We start from the raw sequence: 27,966 nt of genomic DNA on the forward strand, positions 1-27,966 counted from the left end.
TAATAATAATAATACTAATATTTTCCTAACAAATTGTTGAATGTGAGAAGTGTCTTACTGAACAAGATATTTGTTTCTTTCATTTTTTTTTTTTATTGTTATTACTGATGTTGCTGTCGTTCTTGTTGAATGTAATGGTTGAGAGTAACTGCACCATGGTATATAAAACTGAAACATACATGGCACAGAGACAGACACACATGCACACACACACACACACATACACACACACACACAAGCACACATGAGGGATGAGATGAGATGAGTTGTTCAGGAAAAAGACAGATTGAGAGCTACTTGTCCTGTCGTTTCACATTGCTCTTGTCACCACGACATTTTGGACAGTACCACTTCCCTTTTGGTTTGGAAGTTAAGTTTACACAGCTGAAGTGAAACCACTCTATAGGACACAAGTCGTTATCACAGCCGATCATCTCTCCGTACGACACCTGGTTACATTCACAGTATGTTGGCTCATCGGGATCAATAGGCGGATCAATTGGAGATTTCTCACTTTCCTTTTCTTTCTTAGTTTTCCTCTTCTTCTTCTTTCTTGGCACTCTGTCTTTCTCCTCCTGAAACAGAAAATAATAATAATAATAATAATAATCCCTTCTACTAAAGGCACAGGGCCTAGAATTTTGGCAGCAGGGACTAGTCAATTACATTGATCCTAGTGTTTCATTGGTACTTAATTTATTGACCCTGAAAGGATGAAAGGCAAAGTTGACCTCAGCAGAATTTGAACTTAGAATATAGCAACAGATAAAATACTGCCAGGCATTTTGTCCAGCATCCTAACAACTCTGCCAGCTCGCTGCCTTAACAATAATAATAATCCTTTCTACTATAGGCACATGGCCTGAAATTTTTGGGGAGAGAGATAATCAATTACATAGACCCCAGTGCTCAACTGGTGTTACAATACGAACCCTGAAAGGATGAAAGGCAAAGCTGACCTCGGTGGACTTGGAACTCAGAATGTAGCGATGAGTAAAATATCGCTAAGCACTTCGCCCAATATGCTAATAATTCTGCCAACTCGCCACCTGAGTAATAATAATAATAATAATAATAATAATCCTTTCTACTATAGGCACAAGACTTGAAACTTTAAGAGAAGAACAAGTTGATTACATCGACCCCAGTGCCAAACTGGCACTTATTTCAGCAAGCCCGAAAGGATGAAGGCAAAGTCCACCATGGCAGAATTTGAACTGAGAACGTAAAGACAGAAGAAATGCTGGGAAGCAGTTTGTCTAGTGTGCTAATGATTCTGCTACTCACTGCCATAATAATAATAATAATAATAATAATAATAATAATAATTGCCCAGATGCAGTACCAGGCAGTGGCTCTTATGGCTTCTCATCTTAAATGATTAAAAGTGTTATCATGTACATGGTTTTGTCTTGGTATAAAAGATGGACTACAGCAAATATTCTGCTCAATACCACAGATTTGCTTGTCAGTTGTTTGACCATTACCAGTTGAGCATGTGCCTTAGTGGCTGATGATATGTGCATCTCTGATCACGAGCAGAAGTAGCTAGGGAGCATCATAGCCATGTGTTGAGAGGAATTCTTTGGGATTTGGATAATTCACCTTTGGAAACATGGGTGTGTCATTCAACATCCTTAAACAACCCTTATTCAGGGACCTTTTGAGCGGGATGGGCTACTCAACCTGAAGAAAATTCTAACTGGGCCCCACCTGCAAGGTCATGCACCGTTTATCTTGATATGTGATCACCATGTTGTGCACATAAAGTTGTGATGTATGTGCCTGGTGTATCCTTATCAGACAGGTAGTCATGATGGGTATAATGGGCTTCGTATATTTTACCCCAGTGTCACTTTAATGTCTTGCACTGCTCTCTCAATCAATAATAATAATAATAATAATAATAATAATAATAATGGTTTCAAACTTTGGCACAGGGCCAGTAGTCTTTGGAGGGGAGCAGTAAGTTGATTACATCAACCCCAGTACTTGATTGGTACTTGCTTTATTAACTTCCCAACAGTGTCTCATGTAATGGACACGCAAGCAGGACACAACAGCTGGTGACAAGCTGGGAGTATCAGTTGCTGTCTAGCTTTCGCACAGTGCACATCCTTGCTTGAATTTCCTATGGGAAAATTGGTGTTAGTTTACAAACATAATGAGTAATGAATGGCCTTCAGGAACGAATTAAATTCATAAACTGAGGCTCCACTGTAATTAATAAGTTTTATTTTCAGAAAATTTTTCTTCAAATATACGATTTTAATTCTGAGAACTGCAGAGTTAATCCCCCTCAACAACTTCACTATTTCAATTAAGCTCTCCTATGCTTTTGAATAAAAATTTCTTGTATATTCTCTTTCTAAGTTCCATAGATGAATGCTCTGAAGTCACTCTCACCATCATAAATGTAGCGAGTTAGTAATTGTTGGAAACCCATAAGCAGCAACATTATGGTTTGATACCTTTTATCTTTCACTTGTTTCAGATATAAAACTGTGGCCATGCTTAGGCACTGCCTCTAAAGTCTGGTAATTATTCTATCAAACCTTTTGCCAAACCATAGTTACAGTGACATAACCAAACCAGCACCAGTTATCAAGTGAAGGAGAGGGAATTAACAAAGATGCAAAGACACACACACAAACAGGCTTACACAGTTTCCATCCACCAAATCCACTCACAAGGCATTTGTCGGCCAGGAGCTATATTGCAAGATGCTGGCTCAAGGTGTTGTGCAGTGGAACTGAACCACAAACCAGGTTGCAAAGCAAACTTAACCACAAAGCCATGCTGATATAAGAGAAGAACTAATAATTCTCAATAGTTTAACACACTGTTATTACCTTCTTTTCTTCATCTTTACTAATATCATGTGTCTTCTGTCGGCGCTGTCTTTTGCTGCCTGCTTTCTCATTTCTGTCATTTTCCTGTTTGACTTTGGCACTGGCCAAATCTTCTTTGTCATTGTCTTTCCCTAAAGAAGGATCTGGAAAAAGATTTAAAAAATTATTTTTTTAAATAATTCATAATGAATACATATCTATGATATATATATATATATATATATATATATATATATATATATATATATATCATTTCATATAGATATATACACACACATATATATACATATGCTATTATATACACAGTGCGATGAGTAAATTATCGCCATTTTATATTTTTAATTTCACGCATACGCATTGTTTGTACTTGATTTTGTTCACTGCACAGTATAGTAGTATCAATTGGGCACCAGCTGTGAGAAAAACAGCACCATGATGCAATTCACTCAGCCAGAAGTTTGGAAACGACATGCTGTACTGCTTGGCACCTACGCTGGAAGCTCCAATACGAACATTTCAGAGTGTTTAGGTGTCAGTCTGAGGACAGTAATCTAAGTACATGTACCAAGAGTGACAAAAATCAAACATCCAGTCAACATGACGGTGTTTGGAGTGATCACTAGTGATGGCGATGTTATGCCTACATTCATCTTCCTACAAGGCCTCAGACTAAACACAGAGGCCTACATCAAGTGCCTGGAGGAGGTAGTGCTGCCCTGGGTCAAGAAGGTGGCTGCTGGAAGACCCTATGTTTGGCAACAGGACTCTGCACCATGCCACACAAGCAGGAGAACTCAGTCATGGCTGTCAGACATCTGGCCACCTAACACTCCAGAGTGCAACCCTCTTGATTATTATGTGTGGGATGCAGTTGAGCGAGAGACCAACAAAACTCCTTGTAACACCAAAGATGAACTGATGGCAAGGATTATGGCAGCATTCAACAACTTCAACAAGGAGACAGTCCAGAAGAGTTGCAGGAGATTCTGAAGTCGTCTGGAGGCTGTAGTTGAAGCCAATGGTGATTTTATTGAATAAATTTACTCTTTAGTATTTCCAGATATTTTAATGTAATTTTGGTAAATATATCTGTTAAAATGAAATGTCAGTGTTATTTTTATTTTTGCGTCATTTAGAGGACAATTTATTCATTACATCCTTATACATACATGTGTATTCAAAAAGACCCCCTTTAGTCAAGAATGCCCATGGGATGAACCTAGAAAGTTCCCCTCTGAGGCACAAGCCTAGGCATGATTGTTCATGGAAGATTAGCAGTCGCCCATGTATACCAGCCTCCCCTCTCCACGCCACCGATGTTATCCAAGGGAAAGGAAAAGGCCACTACAGCTTGGCACCAATGACGTTGCAACTCATTTCTACAGCTGAGTGAACTGGAGCAACATGAAATAAGTGTCTTGCTCAAGAAAACCGCACAGCCTAATCCAGGAATCAAACTCACTACCTCGTGATTGTGAGCCCAAAGCTCTTACCACTAAGCCATGTATCTTCACACACACAGATTATATATATATATATATATAATCAGTATCATCATCCTTAATATTGTGTTTACTTTTCCATGCTTCCATGGTCCAGACAGAATTTGTTGAGCCGAATTTTCTACAGCCAGATATCTTCCTCTTACCAACTTTCACCGTTTCCAAGCAAGATAATATTTTCCCATTGCTAGAAATGTGCTTCATGAAAGACTGAAAACAAACAGTGACTTACCTAGGTTTTCTCGGTCTTGTTCCAGCTGCCGGGACCGGTTCTCAATTAGATCGATAATAAGGGTCATCATATTTAGCTTTTCATCCCCTATTTCTTGGAACCTTAACAATGCACGTTGGAATATAATGAAGGACTTCCGCTTTGCAGGGCCATCAGCTTCATACATACACAAATGATGGCGATTAATATCTTGCATAATTTCTGGAACATAAAATGAAAAGGATAAAAATGTATAGCATTATAAATTAAATTCAAGAAACTTTACAACTAAATTGAAAACCTTTTAGCCCTGGTTATGTTGGCAATTCTGAAAACTTTTGGGTGTGAATTTTACTTGAGTAGAAGCTTTTCTTAATAAATTTTATCCTGAAAATCACTTGCGTAAATTACAAAGGTGTAAAATTACATGGGTTTTTATGGCATTCTATGGCGAAGAAAGGAGAGGACGAAAGTTTGTGACAATTGTTATGTCCACACCTATGTATTTATTAAAAGTATTAGAGATGGAATGGTTACAATTTTTGAGTTGAACCACACGGTGGTGCATCAGCATGGCCGCAGCTCTGAGCTGAAACTTTGAAATGAAATGAAATGTTGCATACTGTATGCACTATAAATGGGAGCTTTTAAACAGAAATTCTGTGTGTGTGTGTGTGTGTGTGTGTTAGGAAAGAAGGACAACCATCTATTAAGAAAACCATGCCAAAACATATAATGGGGCTTGGTTCACACCCCTGAGAGAGAGAGAGAGAGAGAGAAAGAGAGAGAGAGAGAGAAAGAGAGAGAGAGAGAGAGAAAGAGAGAGAGAGAGAAAGAGAGAGAGAGAGAGAGAGAGAGAGAGAGAGAGAGAGAGAGAGAGAGAGAGAGAGAGAGAGAGAGAGAGAGAGAGAGAAAGAGTGAGAGAGCATACACAGGTTTTTGGTCCACACACTTATAAAAGGGAATGAATGAGATCGAGGGATATTTAGGTTTTTATCAAGGGGTCAGGTACAGCTGTGTGGTTAAGAAGCATGCTTACCAGCCACAATGGTTTTGAGTTCAGTCGCACTGCATGTGCTAGAAATAGCAGCTAAATCTTTGTAGGTGAGATAACGTTGAATGCACTCGAAAAAAAAAAACAGGGAAAAAAACTATTTCACACCGAAATTACGAAGTTCATGTGTTTATGCATGTATATGTATGTGAGAATTTACCTATGTAAGTGTGTAGACGTGTCTGCATGTGTGTATATGCATATGTAAACGTATGTTTATGTACTGATATGTATGTCTGTTCAAGTTGTATACAAGACTTACTCTGTCGAAAGTTGTATGTATATATACTTACGGTAAAATTTTTTTTTTTAAATCGTATATTTTCGTTGTCAAATCAGTCTAATTGAAAGGTTAGAGTTTTTTCCCTTTCGGGATGAAGTTAAATCTGGGACATTTTCACGTTATGCACCGTTTTGAGTATTTATACACCAAACCTCGAGTATCTCAATAACTACAGCTCCAATTTACGCGAAAATTGTTTCATTCCGTTCCTATTAACATTTCAAGGAACTCTTAATTCATAGTATTTTCCCATTATGCGCTTATTTGCCTGGGTAACATTGCAAGCAAGCAAGATTGAAACTGACTTCTAATGTATAGATTGTAATCTTCCCATCCGTTCCCATCCAATCAAATCAATAGTTACTACTATATTGGATGGCATAAAAGACGCACAGGCGTATTAGATACAACCCAATTTCAACAATTAAAAAAAAAAATTAAAGTGCATATTAAAGCATGTAATATAGGCCCAATGAGAAGGCTCATTAAAAAAGAATGACAAAATGGTAATGTTTGGAATGTGATTTAACTCAATGACTGCCAACATTGTCATCCTCAAATTAACCCTAACCAAAGACACAAGATCAATTTGTTAATGAATTTAATAGAAACTATTTATTTATCTTTTTGCTTTTACAGGTCACTGGACTCTGGCCATGCTGGGGTAATGCCTTGAAGAGGCAAATTGAATCGCCTCCGGTACTTGTTACTTTTAACCCTTTAGTATTTAAACGGTCATATCAGGCCCTAATATTCAAGCCGTTTTATGTTTAAACCAGTCAGATCTAGCCTACCACACCTATCCTAGGTGCCAGGATGAGATTTGGCAGGTATTTATTGCCAATCGAGCAACTTCATAGAAGCTTGACAGTCTTGTAGTATATCCATTAGTGACAGATGCCTATGGATAATGAACTTACATAGAACAGCTTGTAGCAAGCTAGTCATTCAAGACTGGTGCCAATCAAAACCAGGACCTTGATTCAATAGTAAGTACCTGAAGATGAATAACAGAGCAGCTAATTGTTGACTTCTGCAAGCCCATTCTTGACTTCGAATTCAGGAGTGACGGCAGTTTATTCAGGTCCTCAAGCTATTGTGTAAACTAATCCTTGACTCTACAGTGTTTTCCTTCCTGCTTGCACTTAGGTTTTAAAGTCTGAGCCAGTCAGTGCAGTCCAATCCCACTGAGGTCTGACCACAGTGGACTCAGTAGGCTAATATGGTTGCAGTGACCAGCAAGTTGTAGGCTTTACATTGGAGTGGCCTTCTCCTGAGTGAATTGCTTTTCAGGGCTACAAAGTTCCACCTATCCTGGAGATTCCAGAAATGTGTCAGAGGGCACCAAACTGCCTTTGAACACAGAATACAAAATACGCATTAATTATATAGTGCACCCTCTATCATCAGTAATTTACCTGACCATAGTTTTATTTACTCACACATGGGAAAATTTGGTAAGCACCAGCTACAGGACCTAAATCATGGGGGCCCAATTGTCCAAGTTGGCTGCAACTCAACAATGATAGACTCAAAAAAGAGAAATTCTACAGAAAAGAAGCAACCCAAGAACAAAAGTGTCTGTTGTCTTACACTGCAATTTTCAGAATACCGAAAATAAAAACAAAAAACTTTGCAAAGAGGTAACATTTCAATAATAGCTTGCATTCCAAAAGTGAAGTTATTCATAGCTACAGCACAAAAACTGAAGAAAGATTCCAACATTCTTGCAAAGTCAGATTCTCTTCAGATATACAATATTAGCATTGAAAAACAGTATCTGATATTTTATTACTGTGTATGACAGTGAATTTCAATAGAAAAATGGTAATGAAATGGTTAAATTTCTTGCCTGGAGACACAATGTCTGTAACTGGTAATGAAGACCTCATGACCTGCTACAAACTCTCCAATACCTTATCAACTTTGCCATTCATTTGCTATCTGTAAATGTAAATTAGCAACGGTCTATATAAGTAAGTACAAGTTCACAAAATCATCAGTATCATCATCTAACATATGTTTTCCATGCTGGCATGAGTTGGACAGCTTGACAGGAACTGGTAAGACCAGAGGTTGCACCAGGTTCCATAGTCTGTTTCGGCCTGGTTTCTATGGCTGGTAGCCCTTTCTAATGCCAACCACTCCACAGAGTATACTGGGTGCTTTTAATGTGGCACCATCACAAGTGCTTAAGTGACACAAGCACCTGTGCCTTTTACATGGCATCATGGTTTTAGGATCTCACTTCTTGTGGTGGGCAGGTCTTCTTAAGTATAGCATGGATTGAATTATTTTACCTTTAACATTAATGGACTTGCCTGGAACTTTATGATTTCCTCACTGCAAACTAATTTACTCCACTTAGATAATCTTATGTAATTACTAGTAAGACATTGAAACCCCACACTCTAGCATCATGTCATAATTGACCATTCATCAATACACGCATACTTTGAATCTAAAAAAAAAAAGAAGAAATCAGAAGGGGTAAGGAGTAAAAATTAAATCAAAACTAAAAATAAGATTTAATTCATACAAAAATTTTAGTTCTTTTATATTATTATATATTTCAATTTCAGACTCAATACAATTGTATCTTGGTTTATGAAAACACCAACTTTACCAATTCTAAATTCCAAATTGAGAGAAAAAATATCAGAGAGAAAGAAACAAACCTCCTCCTATTCACAATATCAAAGTTATTCATGGGAAAAACTGAGGCACACAAACCACATGTGACCCATAGGACTTTCTGAAAGGCAGGCATAACTAAATATTACGTTGAATCTTGTCAGGAGAGCTGCCCACCTGATGATGAACCATGTCCCGTGCAACCTGCTTCTCAAGCACAGTTGCTCATGCCTGATGTCAGTGACAGACACTGAATGAAAATGCCCTTTTATAATGTTGTTGTTTAACCCAAAGTCAAAAGTCGGAGAGCAGACCTAAGATCAAAAGGCAATCCAAGCAGGATATTCTTTGATTTTTTTTTTTTTTGAAAAGTTAGTGGGTTGTTGTTCCCAGCACAAAGTCCAGTCCTTGTTGCAGCATGGTGAGTTGTGTACCTCGATGATCCTGAGAGATATGGCAGTGGAGTGCAAGCCCCTAGTAGGGTTTCTCAGGCTGGATAAGTCAAAGGACAGAGGCCAAACTAATGTGGACCACATCTTCCTAGAGGTAAAAATGAATTTGCGTACAACCAACACTCCTACTAAGAAAAAAGTAATGCTAAAGAAGCAGTGGCAATAATTCAAAACCAACAAGACCTGGGAGAAGAAGACAGCCCAGACTCAAGATCAGTGACGAAAAGTTTTTGATGGCCTCAGTACCATAGTGAGTGAAGGGTTTAAGTAAATAGGGTGTTGTTTAATGATAATTTTGTACTAATTCTAGAAGGCTGAGTAAATGCACAGAGGTTCCATCCACCCTGTCTCATGTTTTGGCTTAATAAAAGTTTATCCTGCTCGAGGCTAATGACAATGGATAAAAATTGTAACAATGCAAGTCAAGTGAAATAAAATTGCTTAACTAGTAACTAAATTGGTTAAGCAAATTCAACTTACTAGGTGCATACTGCCACTATATGGTGCATGCATTAAAATCAATCCAAATCTGATTGTTTGCTGAATCATCACCTACTGCTTTATCTTCAAGTAACGTGTTAGAAGCCCAAGTCAGCCTGAGGGACTAGAAATTGCAGATATAAAGAAAGAGTAAAATAAATTTTCCAAGCAGAAACTGAACCTGCATTGCAGACTGAGTTTACCATCACTCTACAGCACTTGCATGGAATATATATGCACCTGAATTAACTACTTCCGAAAGTTTTATGAATTAATTTCAAGCTTGACTTCTGGTAATGATGATACAAATGACAGTAGCAGTATGAAAAAAAATGCAGCAAGCATTGAAGGGAAGGTATTTGTAACTGAATAGAAGTGATATATCTACTTGTTTGGAGGTCATGAGCTCAAATTTCCTCAAGGGAATCTTCTGCATGCAAACTAAATTCCAATATCATAGGGTCTCACCTATGGAATATGACTGAGTTCAAAAACTTCGATTAACTGAGGCTTTCAATGGCTGATTGGATATTCACATAGTTTTCACCAATTATTGTGATGTTATCAGCACAATCAATGTCAGTGTTCATAAAAGCATCATCCCACAGTAATATCCAGGAAATCTTCAAATGCACACTCCACACAATCCAGTTGAGGACAAAGTTGAAGGATATTGGAGTATTCTGAAGTATTAAGAAAATATTTAGACGAGAGCATGGAGGAAAGAATAACGAGGAAAAAAGAAAATGCAGAAGAAATGATGTCTTGGACACGTATAACATCCACGTAGACTGGTTTTGTCTGGCTAAGCCTAAAACGACCATCAATGTATAAACACCCAGTCCAGCTTATTCACTAAGATTTGGGGACGGGGAAAAGCTGTCATTTTATCTTTGCCATTAATATTCAGAGTGTAGTACTTTCTTGCATCATTCCAAAGTTTATTTTCGTTTGCATTGTCCGTTCCTTTTCTCATAAATTCCAACGATTCGTAAAAGGACCAAAGCTCAGTTCACTTTCCGTTTCAGATAAGAAAAGGAGCGGTTTTCATTTCTAGGTCTTTTAATATTTGAGAGAAACTTATCAATGGGCCAATTTACCTTTGAAAATGCTGACCTCTCATTCCTCCATGCGGACACGGATTACACACAAAGACACACGGTTTTTAATTAATAATTGACAGAAATTAACGCACGAAACTCTCGGCCCCGGAGTCACTGTAACTGATTATTAACATAAAAAATTTAAAAACCCGTGTAATAGAATTCACGTTTTTGAGTTCAATTTTCTTGTTTGCATCACCAAACCTATAATATTATATATATATATATATATATATATATATATATATATATATATATATATATATATTAGTTGAAATTTATAGAAAAAAAAAAAACCAAAGCCGACGACAGGTGTATGAACAACAAACAAGTGTATTAGTTTGACGCTTAAGTCCTACGTTTCGAGCCTTCGCTATTCAACAGAAAGGAATAAGAGAAAATAAACAGAGGGAATGAAAAAAAAAAAACTTGTAGATTTCAGCGGTCCAGCATACATACATACATACACACGTGTGTGTGTGTGTGTAGCAGACTTTACCTCTCAATAATTTGGGACGAATTTGATAAACAAATAACTACGTCAAACTGTCCTCAATATTTTACAAAACGGGTTGTTGCTTTCTTTTTTAATTTTCCCAACAAAAAAAACATACACTGATTTATAATGACACAACTTCGAATCTGTAGTTAAAGATAAATTAAATTGTAGACGTTTATGTCTTTCGTGCGGACAAAACGAAAACTGTGAGGCTTACTAAGAGGAAGGTGGAACCGAAACTGATCAGGACATATTCATTTTTCCAGTCTGCAGGCGTCTCGGAGTTCGAGTGTTTTAGATATTTTGAATTGACAATATCCATTTGTAAACATAACGAGAATTCAGATGCTAAATGGCGGTATCAAGTAAAACAGTAACTAATGCTTACCTCCAGTAACCACAACTCTGATTCGGGTCCATCCTTGTCCCTAAATGGAGGTGCTCTGTTCGCCTAGCTCCCCCTCAATGTTCTCGACTCGAAAAAGCAGCAGTGTACAATTCCCTAATCTTATTTGTTATAGGAAAAAGATAAAGTACCGCCCGTTACACATCATTTGTTAGAGAGAGAGAAAGAGAGAGGGTGTGTGTAGCCATGCTGGAGCACCGCCTTCAAGAGTTTTAGTCGAACAAATCGACTCTCAGGCCTTCTTTTTTTTAAATCTAGTACTTATTCAATCGTTCTCTTTTGCCGAACTGCTAGGTTACGGGGACACAAACACACCAACTCCGGTTGTCAAGCGGTGACGAGGGGACAAACAGAAACACGCATACACACACATATATATATATGTGTGTGTGTGGTAATTGATCAGTTTACGTTCGTGAAATCAAAAACGTATTGTTGACAATATTGATAACTTTGATTTTAGTTTCAGTCATTTTTGTTTTTTTTCTCAGTTCTTGTTTATTTTATATCTTCTTTGAGGCGTACATTTAGCTGCAATGTTTTATGACAGCAGTAAGACACGATAGCTAGATAACCAGTCAGAAATACAGATTTATGTGTGAGAGATACAAATAGATAGTTTTGTAAGTCGAGTAAATAATCATTTTCTCCAAAACGAAGCTAGAAATCAGTTGTAAATAACAGATAAAGATGATGATGGGTGACAAGAGTAAAATATCAGACAACATATTCTGTTGTGTCTGGGGATAGTAATTTTTTTTTTTTTTGTGCCTTATCATTTAACACACTCACCGGTAAAATTTTCACTTATTCCTTATTTTTATTTTCCAAAAATTTTCGTTGCGTCTTGCAATCTTTTCAATAGTCTTTTACTGGTGAGTGTGTTAAATTATAAGGCACAAAAAGAAAATGACTCTCCCCAGACACAACAGAATATGCTTCAACACACGGACCCACATAAAGAATCTTGCAAACCAAATCCAAAAACGAAATCAGACAACATACTTTGGCGTATTTAGTTATCTCCTTTTAGTTTTTTTTTTTTTTTACAAACGTAAACTGAATTACCATATATATATATATATTTACGATGAGTTTCTTTCAGTTTCCGTCTGCCAAATCCACTCACAAAGCTTCAGTCGGCCCAAGGCTATTGTAGAAGACACTTGCCCAAGATACCGCGCAATGAGACTGAACCCAGAACCATGTGGTTAAGAGGCAAGCTTTTTACCTCACAGCCACAATGCACCAGATGATAGCGACTCAACAATTAGGCTAAAAAAAAAATGTTTATTATAAGTATGTGATTTATACACACGCATATAGGAATGGCTACTGTTTGGTGCCCCTTGAGTTTGTTTCTTCACTACTCGCTAAATTTCCTTCTTTTAAATGACATTTTGTCGAAAAACGTTAACACAAACACTATAACTTAGATTGGCTTCGGCCATTATCGGCCCAAGCCATGACCAACTCAATAGCACCACCTGGGAAAAGTCTTTTAGTTAATTATTTCGGGACACCATAGACCACTCAAGTAGAGAGTTGTTACTGGTTGAGACGCATCCAGGTGTAGGTGGTTTATCCGGTATTTCCCGGAGGAATTTGTCCATGTACCGTTTGAAAGTTGTGGGGTCTTTTTCTATTTTAATTTCTTTCGGGATAACATTGAAAAGTGCAGGACCATTTGCAGTGAAGAAATTGTGTCGCAAAGTTCTTTTGTGATGTGATCTCGACCTTTGTAGGGGACGCATTGCACTGGGGGCCTAGTCTTGGGTGAATTGTAAACATAATACCGATATCATTTGGATAATATTAATGGAATATTTTCCACTTGATGTAAATATATATATATATGTGTGTGTGTGTGTGTGTGTGCGCGCTAAATGGAAGAGACATTTAACATTAAACTGGACAACCAGAAACTCCCAAAACACAAGCCAAGCTAGTAAAAGGAAATAAGTGTGCCGTATATACAAACACGACATTATATTTGCCTCTCTAATCGGTCAGTTGTTTGTTAGTCCGGAAAAAAAAAAGAAAAGAAAAAGCAAACTCCAAAAGCCTTTTGTGCAGTAATATTTAATGCTATCGTTGGTTTCACACCTATTATGCTTCTTAGCAATATCAGCTACTCAGCAGACCTGCCGAGCAAAGAAATATTGAAATTTCACAATCCTAACTGGCCAAGACCTCCATGAGTAGAGAGGTCATGTGCCTTCGGTCAGCAGGTCTAATGAGTTGCCGATATTGCTAAGAGCTATGTGCGAAACCATTGGTAACTTTTTGACCGGCCATAACCAACGACTACATTTTGTGCTTTGTCATGAATATCTAACGTTAAGACGGGGTGCATGTGTGATTATATTTAAATATATAGTCGGCATGAGTGTGAGTGGATTCTAAACTACTCTTTGGCTATTGATACTTTTGGGAGCGAGCGTGGCTGCGCGGCAAGAAGTTTCTTCTCAACCACATGGTTTCAGGTTCAGTCCCATAGCGTGGCTCCTTGGGCAAGTGTCTTCTACTGTAGCCTCAGGCCGACTAAAGCCTTATAAGTGGATTTGGTAGACGGATACAAAAAGAAGCCTATCGTGTATGTGTGTGTGTCTGTCTGTCCGCCTATGGATTAACAACCGGTGTTGGCTTGTTTATGTCCCGTAACATTGTGGTTCGGCAAAGAGACTAATAGAAGTTACGAACTATTTTGATGGTTGTTCAGCTCAAAACTAATTTATCTTCACCATCATCTTTTATACTGTCGTCAAGTCACGTTGAGCTCGACTTCACCTTTCGTCATGCTACGAGTTCGATAAAATAAAGTAGCAGTTAAGTACTGGAGATCGATATAATCGATTATATGTATGTATGTGTGTGTGTGTTCTTATGTCAAGTTATATACATATATATACAATAAGTTAACATTACACCGAAGGATAACTCGACTCTTAAGTAAAGTACATATCAATATTTAAAAGAAATTATTGACAATGGCTTCGAGACTCGACTTAGTAACCGTCATCACTCTAATGATGACTAACAAGCTGAAACTTCGAAGTCACAGTCAACCTTTTCCTAGTATAAAAAGTGTATGTGTATATATATAGGTATACCTACAGATTGGTGCCCCTCTACTTTCTTTCGTCATGACTTCGAACATAGACTTGAAAGAAAAGCAAAAAATTAACTGCGGGAAAGTTACGAAAATTCATGTTAACACCGTACAGGTTGGTTAAATGGGAAAGGACTATCCGAAAGATCTCCGGTAAAAACATATTTTCTCTAAATGTTATCAACCTAACCGTAGTCTACACCTTCAAAATGTTTGTGCAAAATTTCATTAAGATTTGTGAGGGCCATACCACATTCTTATGTAACATAACAAGCCAGTACAATAGTTTTCAAACATATAGCATATTCTTTCAGGAAAAAATAGAAGTCTCTGCATATACACAGTTCAGTTACGATGAAAAATGTTCCAGACGTGACTGTCCTACCTTTTTCTGTTTTTTGTCGGGTATAACGTACCTAGGACTACATTATCCAAAACACGCTTCCTTTTGTAATTTGATAAGTGACAACTGAGTGCGATTTGAGTGGAATTTGGCAGCTATTTCTCGCTAGTCTTTCGCACGAAACATTTTTTCTTTTTGAATGAGATGAATAACAACGCCTCTCCTCGCTTGATGCACACATATTCCATATACACAATACACACATTGTCATATACACATCTATATATATATATATATATATATATACACACACACATACAAACAATTGAGGGAAACGGTCCTGGGGTATACTCCAGGATACGGACGTGCCCATATTTTTTTTAGTTTAACGAGGAGATTTATAGAGTAACACGGGGGGAGGGGGCGGAAGTCTTTCCAACACTTATCCATCAATTCATCTTCAGCCTCATTCATAGACCTAAGCGAACCTTTAGTTCCTAAAATACATTTTAGTCACCTATAGATACGGCCGCGCGTATACGCACACACACACACATACATACATACAAACAATATATACATACATTTACATGGGTTATTTCAACCTTTACATGTACACACCGGTGCTGCAACATGGCCAGAAAACAAATGTTGGGACAAATATTTCCTTCCGAGCGAGGAGAGGGATCTGTGGGGAACCTTCTTCGGAAATGGCGGTCTCAACACCTTCCACAAAGAGACACAAGTTTTGTTAATGATCACCAAAAGTAGGCGGATGGCTACGTCGACGGTGGTCAAAAGTGCAAGAAACATATTATCAGGCGTTGTTGTAATTGTAGTAACAGTAATTATAAATTCTTACATTATTGGCACAAACCCACATATTTATAAGTGGAAGGATAACGGGTTTATAATTTAACTGTACCAGGCTGCTTCTGATTCTTCATTATCGGAATTAAATATTGCAAGTGACCTAAGGCGTTAACTGCTGTTTCTAGGTAGGGCTTACAAATTTATTGGATATATATACATACATGTGTGCCTCCAACCGACTTCGTTCCCAGAGATAAAGAAGAGTCTGTTGCTGTTTTAGTTCCTATTCAAAAGCGGTTTAGACATGACCATCTCGTCTTTCTTCAGCTATCATATATCTAATACTTCACAATCCATGTACTTTTATACATTTCTTTCCAAATACGGAAGGATGTAATATAAAGAGAAATTTGTCTTATTTCTAGCAGGCCAAGCTACCATATACAGACGACTTTTGTTGGTTCATGTACGAATGTTGTTCTGTATGTATATATCTGTATGTATATGTCGCGTGAATTTATGTGATTATGTATCTATACGTGTGTGTACTAACGCATATGTGTAATTGAGTATTTATGTCTGTTTTTGTATGATACCGCCATTTCCAAAGACCAGTTTGGTTTCCAGACACGTTATGCCCTGCACACACACACACACACACACTCAAGCAAAAGATTTGTTTCTGTGGACTTATTCAATGTTTATTTTTTAAATAATAACGAAATATTAGGAATCTATTAGGAATATTAGGAATAATTATATTAGGAATTATATTAGGAATATTAGACTATTAAGAATCTATTAGGAATATTAGAATATTAGGAATAACACCAGAAAAAGAAAACTTGAAAAATAACGCAATTAAGCAAAAAGACAAAAAGTATGGTAAATATTTGGGGAAAAAAGAAAGATTTATTTTTATTAATCACAAAAATCATGGTGGGACTGTCAAATGTTTAGATCCTAATACAAATTATTGATATTTATTAATAACATTAAGGTTTCTGAGAGGTAAAGCCGACTCAGAACAAATCGATTGAATAATAAATTTGATTTACTACAAGGACAATCAACGGATGATAGACGTTTAGAAATACTAAACATAAAACAAATGGAGTTTTTACGTATCGAATGTGGATAAAAACAATGATTTCATTACTGAATCGAAAACTAAACAATACTGGTTTCTGACTAAGGTAGAAAGCAACATATTTAAAGGGGAGAAATGAGGCTTATGTGATGTTCATGCCTTTCTCAATGACATTTAATATGAAAATGAAAGGAAAGTAGCACTTAAAAGGTTATTTTTGAGATGGAATTCGTTATCTTGTCTGTGTACACGTGTTTTAGAAACAGATATATAAAGCAATTACGAAATATAGTTTTAAGAATCGAGAATAATAACAAGAATCAAGATTATTAAGGAAGCCTTGTACAGATATATATATATATATATACGAACTAGAAAATTGAGTGTTCTCAGAAAAAAAAAAACATTAGTGTCGTGAAGAGAAAAGGGAAGGTAGAATAGAAAAGCCAGCAAAAAAGAGTGCCACCCCTATAAAATAATCATGAACTATTCCAAACTGTTCAAAAAGAATAAAGACGAAAGAAAATATTGAAGCGAAAAAGAGGGAGGGAAGCAATTGGGGCGAGTTCATTTTCAACAATAAAGGTAACGACAGATTTGGTTTTTCCATTTTCTTTTTTTAATGTAAAATCGACAGCTATATTTGCCCGGTTTTTATTTCGACAACAAAATAAGCAGAAGTGAAATAAAGACATATGTAATTGTACTCGATTTATTTACTAAATGTAAAAAAGATGAAAAGAAAAACAAGACAAGTTAAAAACAAAAAAAAACGTACCTTTACATTGCGAATCTAACTCGCGCAATTGTGTGACTTTTCGTTGTAGATCATCAGGTAAATTGTCCATAATATCTAAATAATTTTGAAGATAGGTTGCCGAACATAATGCCTCAACCGCAGCTTGATTTAACGTCGTCATCTTGTTTTCCCCATGCAGCAATTTGTTGTTATTATTATTTGTGGTTGTATATATATGAAATGTGGATTTCGTTTCGTTATTTTCACAATGGTCGATGTATTAATCACATTAGCCCCTTTTTTGTTATTATTTTGTTATGGTTGTTAGATAAAATCGCGATGGGAAAAAAATAAAGACGAGCACACATTGACTTGTTTAACCGTTTTGTCGAGGAAACAACATCAGGGTTTCCTTCTCTCTTCCTCTCTGTCTCTCTGTTTTCTTCTCTGTCTCTTTCCTTTACTCTCTCTCTCTCTCTCCCTCTCTTACTATGCTCTGTCGGCTGTTTTCCCCCTTCCTGTCGCTAATTGAATGAAAAACCTCGTTCTCGATTTAGGCCAAGCGTCACTGCTAAACAAGTTGGGAGAAAAGATGAGGATTTCGAGGAAACTACGGAAGGCTAGAAGAATAACAATAATATACATATATACAGGTACAAATATATATATATATATATATATATATATATATATATATATATATATATATACACACACATATTTCTCTCTCTCTCTCTAGCTATCTGTTACTTGTTTCATTCATTGGATTGCGGCCATGCTGAAGCACCTCGTTTAAGTGTTTTAAGTCGAATGAATTGACCCCAGTACTTATTCTGTCCAATCTTTTTGACGAAAGGCTAAGTTATGAGGACGCAAACAAAAACGGCACCGGTTGTCAAGTGGTGGTGAAATCAAACGCATAACAAACACATGTACATACACATATACGATGGTCTTCTTTCAGTCTACCAAATCCATTCACAAGGCTTTGGTCATCCCATACTCAAAATAAGTCTCTCAAATTTTGGCACAAGGCTGGCAACGCTGAGGGGGTGGGGTAGTCGATTACATCGATTCTAGAGTTTAAATGGTACTTATTTTTGTAAATTTTTATCGATCTCGAAAGATGAATTCGAGTACGACGGAATTCAAACTCGGAACATAAAGAGACGGAAGAAATACCATCATGCATTTTCTGCTGCGTGCTAACGATTCTGCTGGCTTTCCGCCTTCTCTGTCTTTTCTCTATGGAAACATGCACACTCTGTTCACTCTCGTACAAAAACAAATGATGAAGGATTCGTAAGCAAGTCCTTATTCCGTGAACAGATGAGTTATATAACTATGACTATAAACTATAAGGATAAAACTGCAACAAATAATCCAGACAAGCTAAAGGAGTTGATCAGAATGGGATGTGGGCGTGATATCTTACAGAGGTAATGAGAACAGGCGAAATGTTGGTTATCGAGTAGATTTCTGTGGGTAAATTCAGAGAATTAGTTTGTTACGGTCAAAGTAAAAGAGACAGAGACATGGCTCAGCATGTCCACATGTAGGATTATCCTAAATGTATGTATGCCAAATGTACGATCGCAAATATGTAGTTGTTTAGCTTTAGGTCAAAACTTTCTGTTTAATTATTCCACGCACATCAAGGATACCTTGTAAGACTGTTGAATCTATCCCAGCACTCAACTGGTACTGTATTTCATCTATTTATCTATCTATCCTTTCTTTCTTAAATGGAGCAGGACCTGTTGAGGAAAAGAAATTGTGTTGCAGTGTATTTATGTGTTGTAATCCTGAATTGGGTATGGTACGTGGGCCTAGCCTTGGATGAATTCTGAAACTAAAGTTGAGGTCGTTTGGGCAATGCTGGTGGTATATTCTCCACATCGTATCGCTCAGGCAGCGCTAGAGAGAATAGAGCTTCAATGCTTTAAGGTGGTCCCAATAATCGAGATCAGTCATGCCCTTAATTCTTTTAGTGAATGCCCTTGAGATGTTTTGTTTTGTGTGAAGAGACCACAAAGAGCAGCAGTATTCGAGGTGTGGCCGTGTAAAGCAGGAGAAATGAGGAATGGTAACCGAAAAGTTCTTAGAATCCAGGAGCTCATCCTGCGAGCTATATCGACCTTATTATTGATGTGGGTACTCCAGCTGAGATTGTTGTCAACAATTACTCCTAAGTCCCTGATATTGTTAGATGCTGCGAGTGGTTCCCCTGAAGAAAGAGAATATGGTTGTTTTAGCATAGTCTTTTTTGCAAAATGCATCAGTTCAAATTTTCCCTCGTTTAGACACATTTTGTTTTTATCTGCCCATTGACTTGTAGCATGAGACCAGACTGAAGTTCAGCTCGGTCTTCGTTGATAATTTTCTGGAATCATCGACCAAGTACAGGCATAACTACAAATGTGTACCCCCCACCTCGACTTTGTTGCCTCATAACTTCCAGAAAAATGGATACTTTTTAGCTTAGATGTTGTAGATTTAGAGAATATACAGATTTATGGGAAAGAATTTTTGCGAATAAGCGGGGGAAGAGTTTCGGAAAATTCACATGATCCTACTGTTTTTTCCCTCATAACTTTCAGGAAAATGAATGTATTTTAATGTAAGTTTATACAAATACCTTTTAAACAGCATAGATTATGATTAAATTTGTTTCCGAAGTTGGCGAGAGGAATTTCGGATCAAGAAGACCACATAAGTTGGAATTTCTCCGTTTTGACGGGCATTTTTCAATTTTTTTCTCACCACAGCCTGCTGGATGTTAACAAGTATGTAGAAAACGAATATGAAAAAAAAATTGCGCTAATGACCCTGGGGGGTGGAAAGAGGACTTTCGGAAAATTCACAAGATCCGATTTTCCGTCATAACTTTCGGTAAAATGGATTGATTTTTTTTTTTTTTTACGGAATCCTGCGTTTTTGGTTATGGAGGATCCGATTCTGAAAAAAAAATTTCAATTCCATCCCTTTCATTTTTCACTTTTTCCGGAATTTTTTTTTTTTTTTTTTTTTGCGAAATACGTAAAAAAATACGAAGATTACGTTTCTTAAAATCGTGAGGTCGGTAAAATGACCGTTTCTAGGGCTTTGAGACAAGACCCCCATATGAAATCGTACGTGAGGAGACACCGTAACATCCCACTCCAAAGCCAATCAAGCTGAAAGAAGTTCCAAACTTCTTCATCTGAAACATTGTGGCGGAGACGCCCGCATCTTCGTGAATGAAAATAAGTTCATGGTAGACGAAGTTGCAAACCGTCAAAACTCACGAGTGATAGCGTGCGACCCTTCCCAAGTTCCTTCAGCTATGCGTAGGAAGAATCCAGCTTCCATAGGTCTTTGGAGCTATTACAAGTGATGGGAAATTGATGCCTCCTCATTTTATTGAAGCGGGTCTTAAAATCAACACAGCAGAATATCTCAAAAACTTAAGTTTTGTTGCCTTGGATTAGGAAGCATTATGATGCAATTCGAGTCATGTTTGTAGGGAACTCCGCGCCCGCCCATTCTTCGAAAAGAATGCATGAATTTTTAAAGAAGGAATTGCCCATGTTTTTCCTTAAAGATATCTGGCCCTCTAGCTCGCCATATTTGACCCATGTAATTTTTAGCTTTGAGGTGCAGTTAATGCAATGTCCAACAAAACTTCTCACAACTGTGTCTTCACAGAAGGCTTCGATCAAGCGAGCATTCGGTAAAATGAAAAAGGAAGAGATAATTAAAGTATGCGCATCATTTAGTAAACAGACTGAACTGGTAAAGAAAGTAAATGGTGGTCACATTGAACTGAAATAAATGCTAAACACTCAACAATAAATTGGCATAAACATACAATTTGCAGCGTTTGATTTTTTCCGAGTTATACCAATTATAATAATGATATTTAAATGGTCCCAATTTACCTGTCACACCATATATATATATATTTGAGAATGAATTTACAATATAAGTATTGTACTTGATTGAAATATTTCATTTCCCTGCTTAACACTGAGCAGCCTCCACGACATTTGCCACCCTCTTGAGAGTTTCCAACGTTCTGAAAGAAGATAACCCTGGTTAAGAACTAATTTTAATGAAAGGAAGAATATTAGGGTAATGTAATCAACCCTGGAGATATATATGATCGGATTGTTGCAGATGAAATGGCTTTGATCAGTTACGGGCAACCTGCGATCGATCGCAGGGCTTTCTGAATGGCACGTCTAACGAAAAGTTACCTTCAATATTTTTTAGTAATGCGGCCCGCCTGCTGATGAGCCAGTCTCATGCAACCCATCTAATGATGAGTTAGTGTCATGCAGCCCACTTCTCGAGAATGGTTGCACATGCCTGGTTTTGATCATAAGTCTGCTCGACCTGGATTAACATGAAACAACAGCAACTAGTTTACCATATTTCAATTACGTGATACACCAGGTGGGTCGTATTCATGGAGATGCCTGTCGGACGGTAGGTATGAAAGGTCTTGCGTCGACCGCGCCTGAAATCGGAAAATTTTCAAGAAGTGAAAGATGATGTCATCTGTATAAGACCCTGTGCGCGTATGTGTCCGGTTTAATAAGACCTGATCTTTGGGTGCCTATCACTCTGTTGCAAGCATTCGGGTCGCTTCCCTTGTTTGAAAATTACTTCCTCCCTAAAACCTGAATATTTGTATTAAGATTATTATGAGACTATTATTTCGTTTCAACATCGGACAAAATGCCTTGTGGTACGTAGTTACGGCTCTTGATGTTTTCAGATCAAATACTGGCAAGATCAACTTTGTTTTTCATCCTTCCGGGGTCGATAAATTAATAAAGTACGAGTTACGTATTGGAGCTGATTTAACTGACAAACCCATTTTCTCAAAAATTTTCTGGGAAAGACTTCCTCCCGTCCCCCTCCACCATTTTCTCCTTAATTTTCTTCCCCGCTCCAATTTCTTCATTTTTCCCTAACCGTAACCCTAAAACCCTAACTACAAACATTTTTGGAAATTTTTTTCAGAATTATAATCTCCGTATTTTTCCGTATATTTTGAAAAAAAAAAAAATTCTGAAAAAAAGTTTAAAATGAAGAAAGTAGAGGGGGTGGGGGAGTAATTTCAAAATCCTGATTTTTTTGCAGATTCGTATTCTCCGTAGCCGAAAACGGGGGTGTGTGTAGAAAAAAATAAAGTAATAAAATAAAGGGTGGGGTACAAAAGGAAGTCTTGCCAATTTCTGGCCTTCGAATTTTTTATTGAACATGAACTGAATTCAACGAAGTGCAACTCATTACGATTTTGGTCTTCTAGCTGTAAAAAGAACAGTTCCGTTTTGTCTTCCATAATTTACGTATTACATATTTTAGAAAACATCATTATAGTTTACATACATATACACACACACACACATAGCTACAGAGCGAAAGAGAGGGAGAGAGTTCATAACTTCCGGTGTCCTTCACCCACGTGTCATCCCTTGTATTTAAACATTTAGTTTCACCTTGGACTTACGATATGTTGCTTCTTTCTTTTCATTTTATTTTAAGTTCGTTTATATATCACTATTACCATTAGACCCAATATTGTATTCAAAATAGACAAATAAACATGTGTGATTAAATATATACATAAAGACAAATCACATTACACCCGAAGATATAACGAATTTCGGCGTGTTAATTTCATATACATGCCTACATACATAACACATATATCACACACGAATGGGCAGACGAAAGAAAGTAACATTCAACACATTTGGCAAGAGTTACATATACTATTTCCAGATTCTGGCGAGATAATTTCGTTCTACGAACCTACGAAACTTTCAGATGCATGAAACTAAGTGAGACTTATTAAATAATATATAATACACGCGCATGTAAACAACAATGCGATGATGATGTAGAATCACAATTCAGAGAAGCTGAGTGTTGTCAAAACGCTATCGAATGCTTTATAAAGTTCCACCTCAGCTGGGAGCAAATGCCATCTACTTCTATGTGGATTAAAAACTAATATGTGAAGAGGCTGTAGGCTTATACATTGTTGTTCTTCACACAGACACACCTATATCCATCGAAAGCCACAAAGTGAACTGTAGTCTTTGAATGTGTGTAGCCTGATATAGTCGACCAGTATTACCTTTTCGATTCCGATTACAATTTCGGCTTAAGTATGCAAAGAATCTATGCTTCCGTATACATAGTTATAAGAAAATAGATATATTTACATGCAAACAATGTACACAGTGAACGTAAAGAGAAATACAATTTAATCTGTTTAACATGTGTGGCTGTGTGAAGGAAAACAATGCGTCATTTTTAATTTGTAGCTAAAAAGGCTTCTTCCATTTGAAAACCGATATTTCTAGTTGAATGTTCTCTAAATGAGCGCAATAAAATAAATAACACAAACTAAAACCAGAAGTGTGAGAATGAAATATGCAAATAAGAATGAGGTCGAAATACGAAGCATATCTCTCTCAAAGTCTAAGATGAACACTACTAAAAATGTTCCAACCATAATTTTCTTTCAATTATTTACTCATTAGCTCAAATGTATAATGAATATTATTCTTCGTACTCTTCCCTTTTGAAAACGTTATGACGTCAGTTGGGCGGTATTTAGCTATTATTTCTCGCCGGGTGGACGACTGTATAGAAGCTCCTGGTTTGCTTTATATCTCCACACACGGAACCCCACTGATATTAAATTAGTTGTATCCATATTTTGTGTTTAGGTATGTTCCATGCTCTATTTTCTCGGTAATTTTTCAGAGTAAGTTACTCTGAAAAATTACCATTTTCTCTTCGTCGTTTTGTATTTGTTTTCTTACTATCTGTATTTCCAACCTCATTTTTATTTGAATATTTCATTTTACACATCTGATTTTAGCTTGTGTTACTTACGAAGACATTAGTAATTTACTGAACCTCTACTTTTATGCCCACAATACAGAACAAGATTTTCATTTCCAACGTATGAAAAAGCGGTGTTTAATCAGTAGCTCGCTCACTTAAAATCCTCAATACACCCCCATTAAATACTTCGTTGACTGCTTCAAACAAGAGATGTATAATCTGTAAAAATAAAAGAACTTCAGTATTAAACTCAAGGTTCGTGGTCGTTGTCCCTTGTATATACTGCATAAAGGTCTTACATAATATAGTAGGTCATGCATTTATAGTGCAGCAATGTAACTTCTTCTTATAGCTTGTAATAAGCAAGCACATGAAAGCTTAAAATATGAGACCTAGGGAAATGAGTGCTGCACGAGAATGGCAGTTGTATACATTGCTTCTGGTAGAAGTTGTATGTCAATAGTTTGTAACTAGATTTACAACGCCCTACTTAACGGGTATTAGATTTTGGAAAGACAGCAAGGCGGTGATTCACAAAGTAGAGAAGGAAGCAGAAAATGCTTCTTCAGGAATAAAGCACAATCATATACCGAAGGAAGATGGGGACAAAGTCCCCAGTGATTAGTAAGACGAAATTGTTGTTGGACTGGTTTCATATGGGGGCTGCAAAGGTAACGTTGAGAATAATGTGTGGGCCAAAAGAACAGGGACATTCAGCGCCGCTGGAGGGACTTATACTATAGGAATGCGACAACAGCCAGTGGAGGAGCAACCCGCGGGGTTAATATAAAGATTTTCACCCGTTAACGAAAACAAAAAAGACTAGCCTGCTGAGGATTAACAACCGTGTAGAGAACGAACATGACAAAAAGAAAAAAAACTGCGCAAACGATCCAGGGGGTGAGGAGAGGACTTTCGGAAAATTCATAAGATCCGATTTTTCCGTCATATTGAAGTTCTTTTTTTTTTGTTTTGTTTTTTTTTTTAACAGAATCCCACGTTTTTTGTTATAGAGAATCCGATACTGAAAAAAAGAAAAATTTTTTAAATCGCATTTTCAAAATTTCACCCCGCCCCTCGTTTTTCACTTTTTCCGGAAATTTTTTTTTTTTTTTGCGAAATACGTAGAAAAATATGGTTTGTAAAATTTCAATTTTTCAACAAATATATATATATATATATATATATATACCACCAGGCCTTCAAGCAGGCTAGCCACATGCCAGAAATAACAGCTAAATCTCACAAAACTGCGATAACATAATGTAATCAATCTACTCACCTTTCTGCAAAGATTTCTTTCAGAGTAATTTCCGCAGTGATACGACAAAGTAATTCTTGTGAAATTAAAGTTAAAGGGTAAACCAAAAATAAACACAAATTCAAATTTTAATTTCAAATCTTTTTATAAAAAACTCCGACCCCCAAATTCCCCACCTGCCCGTCATCCCACTGTCTAAAAGTGAAAATAAAGGGTTGTTTTGTCTATTTCTCGTGTTCGCCTATAAAATTCGAAACTTTTCTCAGATTCCCCTCCCCAATTTCCGAAGCTTTACCTGTTATTATCTACTTGTTTGCAAAACTAAAACGAAATATTTCCGATATGAAAACTGTACGTTATACCCTAAGATTGCCTAGCATGGCAATGTTAAGATGTGATTTCAAGGAGATTTGGTTGCAATGCCACTTTCTTTTCTATTGGAGTGTGATTCCAGCAATATTTGATAGCTATTCATGTTAAGCTTGTACATAATATGCCCGACATGCATGATGTATTAAGAGGAAGAAATATTAGTGTATTATGAAAAGTATGCTAACGACCTGTGTTGAATGTCGTTTCGTTCAATTGAATGAAACAACAAATACTATATTAATCTCAAAACCTGATCTTTAATCAAAGTCACACGCCAAGTATTTTACAACCCTGAAATTTGTGATAAGAGTTCTCTCTCTCTATCTATCTATCTATCTCTCGTCAACTTGTACAGCTGTTTACAACAATTGACCTTAATAGTCCGGTGGGTCTGATTTTTATATTCCTTTGTTTCTCTTTGAAATTATATTTGGCGCTCTTCGTTGTGGCAGACGTACTTGAAATTTTCTTTACTACGTCTCTTGGCATTATTTTTTTTAGAAAGTCCTTCTAAAGCGGATAGAATATTTTATTTTAAACATATATATCAGTGATGCTATATATCTAAAACGTTTAAAACATTGTTTCCTTTACTATGGTCCTCACCATTATTACTTTCGTTGTTACAATTATGTATTTGGCATAGCTAATGAATATTTAGCTTCACGTCTGCCCTTATCGAACGAACCTACAATGAACTGCATTCCATGTTAGTTGTTTTTCCTTAACACTGTAAGTTGTAATTTAAGGGATATTTGGCTGTTATTTTCATGTAAAATATCACTCTCCGACTGAGGGTATTTAACGAAAAAAGGAAACAGAATAACAAACACTAGCATCATTAAATTTCCTAAAGAAATAATGTTCAAACGTTTGGGTAAAAAAAAAATGAAATTGAATATATATTTGAAAAGATAACATTGTTTGACCCAGTAAAATACTGACTCCATAGATTGTTTTGGGCCAAATGACGAAAGAAAACTTGCATGTAACTTTCAAAAGATGTGAAACATCGTACTGTTTCCCTAAGATTCTTCTGATATTTGGATCGAAGAAATAGAAACTACGATTTACAAACACGCTGGTGTTATAACAGCTGATAAACGGACAGCCTCACGTCAGTCATTTTATGCGACCTATGGGACACATGTCTTTCTGTGTAATGACTATTAACGTAACTATGCTGTGAGGAGCAACTTCTGTGATGATTGCCTCTATGTTGGATCGTGTCTTCCAGTGTCCGAACCCAGGTATCCATAATTGTATATCCTTTTTAAAAATTTCGATTCATTGATCACATGTTCTACTACTCATAGCCGTATAAGCAGCATTATCGGCCCCCGGGCACTGAGCCCTGTAGTATTTTTCCTTAACAAGCCATAGTATACATAAGGCCCCCGAGCAAGTCACTGCACTGGGCCCTATAGCATTTTTTTACAGCAAGCCACAGCATACATAGAGTAAATTTGGGCCCTAGATCCGTGAAGCTGCCGGGCAACTGTCCCGTGTACCTATGCTGTAAGACGGTACTGCTACCAGCTGCCATGTAAATGAAATTAGATATAACTTTTGAAACTAAAAATATATTGAAAGCGGCAACAGAAAAAAAAAAAAGAAAAAAAATACAAAAGCTTACAATATATTTTCAATTTAATTTTATTGATTGATTTCAAATTGTATTTCGTTTCACATTTCGTCTTCAATTTTATCAGAATAGCAGATGGTGATCAGTATTACACTCTGTATTTGACCTTTGTATGAAGAATCCCTCACTACGTTCCTCAGATCCTAACTGTTAACAGATTGAGGATCTGCTGGCAGTATATGAAATCCGATCTTTGTTTTTGTAAGTTACGGACAGTTCATTTCGAAGTTTTAAAATATTAAAATGATTACAAAATTATTTTA

At 36.8% G+C, this 27,966-nt stretch overlaps 2 protein-coding genes across 16 annotated transcripts in view; one reads left to right on the top strand and one right to left on the bottom strand.

Moving 5' to 3' along the window:
* LOC106880615 (inhibitor of growth protein 2) lies at positions 1-25,968 on the bottom strand. 5 transcript variants are annotated; one of them, XM_089361702.1, is made up of 5 exons: positions 17,613-18,066; positions 9,937-10,151; positions 4,587-4,787; positions 2,853-2,995; positions 1-575 (listed from the first exon to the last, which is right to left on the bottom strand). In XM_089361702.1, exons 3-5 carry the CDS (start codon positions 4,780-4,782, stop codon positions 294-296), a joined length of 621 nt encoding a protein of 206 aa, XP_089217828.1. In that variant the 5' UTR covers positions 4,783-4,787; positions 9,937-10,151; positions 17,613-18,066; the 3' UTR covers positions 1-293. The 5 variants fall into 5 exon arrangements, with proteins under 5 accessions (XP_089217828.1, XP_014786137.1, XP_014786120.1 ...); XM_014930651.3 differs by lacking the exons at positions 9,937-10,151; positions 17,613-18,066 and adding an exon at positions 25,708-25,968; XM_014930634.3 differs by lacking the exon at positions 9,937-10,151 and having other exon boundaries at positions 17,613-18,107.
* The window catches only part of LOC106880572 (putative cysteine--tRNA ligase, mitochondrial), a 32,938-nt gene continuing 23,095 nt past the window's right edge, over positions 18,124-27,966 (top strand). The window contains exons 1-2 of one of the 11 annotated variants that reach the window (XM_089361697.1): positions 24,943-25,325; positions 27,771-27,904. The gene's annotated coding sequence lies outside the window, so the exon portion shown is untranslated. Of the gene's footprint in view, positions 18,227-23,036; positions 24,305-24,785; positions 25,326-25,964; positions 27,905-27,966 lie in introns of those variants that run through there. The other 10 variants (XM_014930598.3, XM_089361701.1, XM_089361699.1 and 7 more) reach the window with 10 other exon arrangements.

This window comes from Octopus bimaculoides, chromosome 13 (assembly GCF_046866305.1).
Source record: "Octopus bimaculoides isolate indiv1 chromosome 13, ASM4686630v1, whole genome shotgun sequence".
Taxonomy (NCBI): Eukaryota; Metazoa; Mollusca; class Cephalopoda; order Octopoda; family Octopodidae; genus Octopus; species Octopus bimaculoides.

Bases quoted from the DNA above. Each gene is read 5' to 3' on its own strand.
- LOC106880615 (XM_014930634.3), bottom strand. From the start codon at position 17,754: ATGACGACGTTAAATCAAGCTGCGGTTGAGGCATTATGTTCGGCAACC. The intron at 2,996-4,586 runs GTAAGTCACTGT...ATCTTTTTCCAG, and splicing joins ACAAGACCGAGAAAACCTAG to ATCCTTCTTTAGGGAAAGAC. The intron at 576-2,852 runs GTAATAACAGTG...TTTCTGTTTCAG, and splicing joins GTAAAGATGAAGAAAAGAAG to GAGGAGAAAGACAGAGTGCC.